This window comes from Arthrobotrys flagrans, assembly GCF_004000055.1.
Source record: "Arthrobotrys flagrans strain CBS H-5679 chromosome Unknown unitig_15, whole genome shotgun sequence".
In the NCBI taxonomy this organism is placed as follows: Eukaryota; Fungi; Ascomycota; class Orbiliomycetes; order Orbiliales; family Orbiliaceae; genus Arthrobotrys; species Arthrobotrys flagrans.
Genome location: NW_027137545.1, coordinates 3,011,439 through 3,019,516, shown reverse-complemented (window position 1 = coordinate 3,019,516; position 8,078 = coordinate 3,011,439). Strand labels below are relative to the sequence as shown.

General features: G+C 43.0%; 1 protein-coding gene across 1 annotated transcript; it reads right to left on the bottom strand.

The window, feature by feature from the left end:
• Nucleotides 1-362: 362 nt before the first annotated feature.
• Nucleotides 363-1,484, bottom strand: DFL_000761 (uncharacterized protein; the record flags this gene model as incomplete). The annotated part of the gene is made up of 1 exon (XM_067637219.1): nucleotides 363-1,484. One exon carries the CDS (start codon nucleotides 1,482-1,484, stop codon nucleotides 363-365), a length of 1,122 nt encoding a protein of 373 aa, XP_067495312.1.
• Between the last annotated feature and the right edge of the window lie 6,594 nt (nucleotides 1,485-8,078).

Here is an 8,078-nt window from a genome sequence, read left to right as displayed (position 1 = left end):
TCGTGTGTGCCACCAAAATAAAATGTAGAACAAACATGCAGAAAGTTCCGAATGACGAAAATCAAATGACAGTCAATGCTGCCGAGAAAGATAAATGACACAAACAGACAAAAGAAGGACCTAGAACATGCTTATAGGGTATGAATCATACAGGAAATCATAGAAAGAAAAAAAAGGAAAGGTATTTCAGAGAATAAAAGATAATAACATCAAAATGAAGAAAAAGAAGATCGAAAACTAAGAAAATGTTGCATCAATTGAGAACAAAGAAATTCGGACTCGAATACTAAGCGGAGATATGGGACTCGTCGAAAGCGTTAAATTTTGAAAATAATTCGCCCAATGCCAGTGTTTCAGGTCACTTAGCGGAAAGTTTCACCATATGCGTATGGCTCTTCCGCTTCACCCCAACCTCGTTTCACTCTTGCAAGTTCGACTTCGTCGTATTTAGGATCAGGAACCCATGGATCCTTTGCCATACAATATCTTCGCGAACATTCTTCTGCAGAAGGCACAGGGATTTCCCAGCCGGCCCAATCTGGTAGAGGATCTCGTTTTGCTAAGAAGTGTAGGAACCAGAGAGCAAGGCAAATAGTGAGACGATTTGTGCTATGCTGGTTCCATTGAATTGGGTTGGCAATATCCAAACATCCAAATATCGGTCGATTATTGGCATCGGTAGCAAGGCGAACACAGACAAGTTCTTGTTCAGTGAGTACATAGCCGTATCTCGTATTATGCTCACGCATATACCGCTGCAGCTGGGATAGAACCTGAAGGAACTCTCGTCGTTTTTCATCACCACCCGCTTGCATCATTGTATTCCACTCTCTGCAAGATTTGACGAATCCTGCTACTCGGATTTGGCCGTTTGGACGAGATGGTGACTGATATACACCGGCAATATCCGCGCTTGATCCGAGCTCTGACCCTAGGACCATAGAAAGAGACTGATGACTGCGTGTGCCAATCGACTGAGAAAGAGCCGCAGTAACTTTGGTACAGAAGTAATCCCTCACGATCGTCAAGAACGCAATCCTATCACCATGTTGTAAAATTTCGTCGTCAATGAAAGGCTCTGGAAGTTCAGCTTGAGGGATAGGCATTCGTAACAGGCAGTCAAGATCTGGAGTAGCGAGAATAGTTTGAAGATTGAAGTCATTCCACTGTCGAGTGTTTCTGACATCCCACCAAATGAATGCATAGTCTGGTGATTTTGCATTTCGTCGTCGCAGATTGGCGCTTTCCATTGGCCCCAGGATTGGAGGGTTTCGAGAAGTTAGGTAGTCAATCAAAGTCGTATAAGGCTCGATTTCAGCAAGTGCATCTAAGTCGCTGCGCTGGTTATATTCACGATTTCGCCTACGATTGTATCCGTCATCGTAACCTCCATCGTACCCTCCTTCATACCCCCCTTCATAACCATACGACTCCTGCGTCGTATTTTGGAAGACATGCTGGCTGCTGTAAGAAGTTCGTCTCATGTTGGAATACTTTATTTTTGAATCGACTGGCCCCCAACCTAGTTTTCCTATCGGTGGAATAGCAGGTGTCTGCGCCCGACTAACGTCCGGAACGTTATAATGCACGAACTGTATTGAAGACCGTCGGGATTTTTCTCTTCCTTCTCGAAAGCTATCGTCGTAAGACATTGTTAGAAATAATTTGTAACCCTTTCTGTATATAAAGTTATATGTATGTATGTATGTATGTATGTATGTATGTATGTATGTATGTATGTATGTATGTATGTATGTATGTATGTATGTATGTATGTATGTATGTATGTATGTATGTATGTATGTATGTATGGGGAATAATTTTGTAATCTATGAAGGATGGGTATAGGTGATATGGATCTAGAGGGGTATATGTGAAGCGTAAGGAAGAGAGTGTCGTAAGGTCAATGAATCGTGAAGGGGTATCATAAATGAATATCGATGCTTGTTAGACAGGAATAGCTAACCTGGGTGGACACTGTAGATGTTTTATATATCTGAAAGATCTCGATCTTAATTATGTATGGCGACTGGGTGGGCCTAGAGCCGAAGGTGTGTGGCGAATGATATTTGATTGAGGCTTGTATGCTATGCTGTAGGCTGATTGATGTATAGTAATGATGCATGTGTCGGCCGTGGTGTCATGACCATCTTTATAATCAGGAGAGTCCGAAGCTATTTCCCTCGAAGCATGATGTCTACAATTTATGTTACTTGCTGGGGCGAAGTAGAGTCCCAGCGGATACCTTTGTCATGCAAAGCGCTATCAGCAAGTCGCTAGAAAGGCTAGCATCACGGCCGATGTACAGGTAGATTAGCATCCTGGGGTAGAACAAGGTCCCAGCAGAATTACAGAAGTACCTTCGGGTACCTCTGCAGAACCAAGATGACGGGCTTGAGTCGGCGTGAGTCACGGAGAGAGTCCTGTGAGATCGTGAAGATGTTTGAAATCAGAGTGCATACTGGGGAACTTTCTTCTTGGAAGTCTGGTGATCAGACTAACGCATTTCGCAATATCTGTATTACTTTCCCATGGAAAGCCCCAGAGACCTGGATACGTCCCCCAGGGAGTAGAGGGGAAAGGGGGGGGGGGGGGGTACAACCGCGGGTACTGCGTAAGGGGGGCGAAATCAAGATTGCAGCTAGGCTGTAAGGCATCTTCAAAGTGGTTGGTGTGTTTGAAAATTCGGGGAAACAGTCATTGGCTAGATTTTGATTGGCTTCGTCAGATGAATTATGGGGCTCTGGAAAAGAACTGCATTCAAACTTGTGGACCTCACTGTCGGGTCGACCGGATATATGCACTGGGGTGGAACGTTCCCTGGTGGTTCCTGCAGCCCAGCTAGCTCGAGCACATGGCTTATTCCTTTTTTTTTGATTTGAAAGATCAAGGCCTTTCTCAAAACAGAGAGGGTATTTACTTTTTTCTCCCAATGGAGAAAGCTGATGAGAACCGTCCAGAAGCCATCAAAGACTGTTACAGTAAACCTCGGACATCCGTCGCTTACTATGTGACGATTGATGTGGCCCACCAAGCGTTCCTCGACAAGTCAATTGTCAAACACAAATAGCATAAGTTTTAGGCAAAACCAATATTTCCTTCTTTATGGAAACGTAGCAGTTTTACGAATAGAGAAGAACAGCTGCTGAAAATAGTATGTACCCGGCAGGAATGGTGATGTTGCCCGTTGCGTAGTTTCGCATGTCAGCACTACTGACGAATATGGCATCAACTAGGGTTTGTCATTGCATCCACTACTCCACTTAATTATAGGCTGGAGCTAAATCTTGTAGTCAGTTACTATGGTCTTACAGAGCCCGTCATACATCAACCCGAGCTACACCCAGCAGTTCGCCTAGCATCAAACGGTTTTTGCGCAATCCGCCGCAAAGCGAGGGCAAGGGGAAGCTACTGGCAACAACTTGCAACTCCAGAGCATAAAGCGCGAAGGTAATCTCCGACAATGGCATTCTAGCTCGTGCCCACCAAGACTGATCGCGTGTGAAAAGCAAACCTCAAAACGATCTACCGGTTTATTGTCAGGATTCGCCGAGAACTTCAAAGCGTTTCCCTTGAAAATGCAAGGTAATCATGAGAGCTTCATTATGGCCTGGCTGTTTCGAAACAGGTCTGTAAAACTCAATGCAATGCGAATCATCTAAAGTGGGGGAAACACAAACCGTAAGTCTAGCTTTAAGGGTTTGACGTCGAGAATTATAGCCAGTCAGCACCTTCGAGAGATAAAGCGGATAGAGCAGCAACTCTCATGTCATCGTCTGCCGAGAAGCTATAGTAAATTATGCGGTGTTGTATGGTTCTATGAATGGTGTCAGTTTGTCAAAGCAAGAAACAGATCCGTCGTGGCGGTGCGCGCACAGACATTTGGTGCAGTGGGCTAAACTATATCAAGCAAAGCTACCCACGTTGGGGCTGTCAGATTACAAGCTGTTGGGTTAACTTGCGCTTCTATTGGGCAATTTGCCGAAGGGTCTGGGTGGAGCCTGCGCCAAGGAACATCAAATGTTTGGGTGATATACATAGTAGATGTATTGAGCCGCATTACATTGATGCTGGGTATTGGACAGACGTTAGTTTAGATGGTCTAGACCCCCAAAGTTAGGATCGAAAAACTGACGTCTGCGCTAACTGCGATAATGTCGCTTCTTGATTGCGCCTGCATTTTCCGGCCGCTCCACGATTCCCAATCAGCCAGGTCGGAATAGCCGTTCATGTGCGAATCGCAAGTTATCCTTGCTGAGCTGAACGTCACGAAATGAGTCCCGAAGATGTTTGAACAAGCTAGAATATTCTCCAATGAGTCTACTAGTTTTGCCGATCGGTCAATTGATTCATCACCCGCATAAATATAGGTTTAAATCTTTTCCCCTTGCTTAGTCTAGTTGATTGTGAGCGTTGGATCCTCGAATGACCGATTAGATCCTGTAAGGCCAACAATGTATTTTGCTTAAACCAGCTACCAACATACAGCTACCCCAGCAAACTAGTAACGAGACACATTTGCTTAACTTCCGAGCGGACTAGAACATTTTAAGAATCATTATGCATCTACCTATGATGCAGACGACCACTCGTGTGGGTAGGTACGAGGATAATTTTCGCAGAGTCGGAATCAAAATTGTCATTCGAGATCAAAGCGGAATTCCGACAGGGGGGTGGCAATTACGACGGTTAGCTAGCGCGGCCCTAGGTATGTCGTAATCGCATGATGAAGTCTGTAAATGTCTAAATATTCTCAAAGATTGGCGTCCAATCGATCCGATCAGTAATCTTACATTTATGTATGTAAATACCTACGTATAGCTATAGTTTGCCATTCAACGGACCTGGATGAAGCTTAGCTAACCTTGCTTTATGGTTGGGACCGCATACCTAGGTATCTATTGGACAGTGCAGTTTACACAAACGGGATATTTATCCAATATTCGTCAACATCATATGATAATTTTTTGTATTTTAAATATGATAGAGGAGTCGATAATCGTCTGATATCGTTATCAACCGGGTGTATCGTGCAAGTTGCCCCATAGCCATCACAAAGCTCGGCTACGATATTTACTACTATCTTTCCTTGTCTAAATATTACTGGCAATTTCGGCCCCGGATTTTGAAGCCCGCAATGATATATTTTTCACCGTATTTGTTACTAAGCCTCCGATATCTTTCTCATTGTAAGATTCGTAACCGAAAGTTGCATATCAAGTCAACGGGACTAATACTGGTATTCCTAGCTGACTGCAGATTCACTAGTTCGGCGAAACTTGCATTTCTGAGCTCGCATTACATTGCATAGGGCTATACTACCTGGCCTCTTTCTTCAGGATATTTACTAAATTGTCACACATAATTTCTAAGAAAAAATTCTCTGGATATCCGCGAATTATAAATGTGGCCGGTCATCCAGGGTTGTGAGCTTTCATGTTCCCGGTGCCCAGAAGTTGAAACAGGGTGCCAATTCCAGCATCAAGTTATATCCCAAACAAATATGTACTAAAGTATATACATTTGGACGAGTCCCTGTGCATATGCACTGTTTTTCCCTTGCGTTCTGTTTTTCTGTGAGTGCATTGACGCTTCCACCGACACCGTCGCGATAAATTACAACCACTAAATCCTAAGCGAACCCAATTTATTCCAGCATTCGCATGATATGCGGGTTGGCTAACGTAGAAATCTACGTGTTATCAAGGCTGGATCTAGCTTCGCCCCGTCGACTTTATGCGACTGGCGAATATAGCGATATATGCAATCAGTATTGAATTTAGACTGCGAGAAGTCTTTAGCATTGCTTGCGATCACGCTCTCCGGCTCACGAACAACTATGAATGCGTTGGTGAACAGTCGCATATATGCTGTGTAGCTGTTCCAGAAGGCAGATTCAACATTATATCTAAGCTTGAAAATGAGATCGGAAAAGATTTTTCAAAATAAAAAAACACCTTTTCCATTACCGTTTAGACGATTCCGCGGCTGAAATAGTTGATGCATAAGCTGTCCGAGTGCTGAACCTTAGGGCTTCCTATGGATGTATGACCGGCCATGAGCAAGTTTGAAGCTGTCAGCTCGCTCAGCTGTTTGAACGATTGGTTTCTGTCGTCATATCAAGACACAACTAACTTTGCAGGATCCAAGCATTTCGTTAGTAGCTTGTTCCAAGCTCTCAATTATGAGCCAATATTTGAGCTTTGCTCTTTAGCCGTTAGCTTCCTTGTCATTTTCATGTTCTTAATGCATCGTGATCTTCCAAATTCAGCATCGTGCTTTCGGGGACGCTCTATAATCTTGAGGACCAAGGTGACTAACGAATCTTTTTACTTCAGATATGTCGCTCGCATGAAAACCGTCAGATTGATATAATGATTCTACAAAAGATATTAATAATAAATGATTCATGAGTTCAAGTATGTCTATGGAAGTACTTCGAGGTACTCTGAACTCGGGGATCTTAATCTTGACGTCAACTTGGATGATCACTTATCGAAACTAACTCTAATGAATAATGTAAAGGAGTTTATAAGGCATATTCTTATCAAATTAAACGCCCGAAGCCGTGAAGGGGGTCCTGGTTTCACATTAGTAAAATATTCGTCAGGATTAAGATTTTTTGATGCAGGTTTTCGATGTCATTCAACCTATCTTAAATCGCTTCATCCAACTTTCTGATCCATATTTCGTACTGCTTATCAAATTAATCTTTAATCTCACTACTTTGCTTCGGCACGGATAATAAGAATTGTCTGTGTAACAAAGACTATCTCAGTATATGCAATAGCGTAGTGTTGTATATATGCGTAAATTTCGAACTTCAAGCTCTTGACCAACATTTGATTGAATTAAACGGGCATATCGTAATTTATTTTTCATCTATGGCTACCGTATCGCTGAGCCGCCTTCGCAAATTCTATGGAAGTGAACAAGTGGGATTGATGCAGCCCGTGAAAACGATATTTGCACAGACCTGACAGTTAGGGCTGTTATTTACGATTTCTTAATCTAATATCGGCTTATTCTGACTAAATCTAGTATGAAAGCGCAAATCAGTTAGCTCGGAAGACTTGGTTACATGCTTTTTGGCCACGGATTCTGTAGCTAAGAATTGTTACACATATTTTGTGCAATCACTCACCCCCACTCTGCATTTGGAAAATATATTCAGGCTCAGATTTCTATAACTTGAAACAATTCAAATTCCACGTTCCAAATAATACGTATGCGTGCAGTGAAATCATTTTTGTTCTGGATTACAGAAAGCCTTGAAGGCCGGTATTATTAAGAGACAACCCGTTGAAAGACTTCAGCCGTCTTGGGACAAACTGAAGTTATGAATTCATGAAATATCACCCGTTTCTGTCTATTCATCCGCGGCCATGGTGAAATTTAGACAACACCAGCAGTAAATCCCATTCTTAACCAACTAGCTTCCCAGATTCGAGGCTCATCCTTGTGAACATGGGCCTTACTGAGTTCAAACTTAGGAATCAAGGGGGAACGAAAAGGGTAGGTAGCCATAGCCATGGCGAGTTGGATCCATAAATGAGAATGCTGGTTTGTATTGATATTCGCAACAGATTTCGGGTGAGGAGACTCCGTGTATCTACGTAGCTACATGGGTAGTGGGCACCATTCCCGTGGCTTTACAGACTAATGTTGAACTTTGAATGTATTCAGTCTCGGCACGAGTGTATTTTAGGTCGAATAAATCAACTAACTCAGCCGCTAAATCAAATCATATGCTAAAGAGGCAAAATATTGATTGTAACCCCCTTCTTCAGCCCTCTCGCATGCGAACGATTGTACGATCAGGAGTTCAAGACATATACCGCTAACTGCTTCCTGGAGCCTAGGATGTTATTCGACATTCATAGCTGTTCTCTGCCTCTCGACTTAGGCCTATGCTAAGAGTTCCTCCATTTTAACCTACCTATTCTTATTTGGAAGATCTCGAAGCTTAGCCTAACTCCTGAGAGTAGAACCGATGCAAATGTTAGTAACTTTGAAATGCTACCTAATTTCCCTATTTCAGCCCTGGTTGATTACTCCATCGTGTGGTAACTGTATTT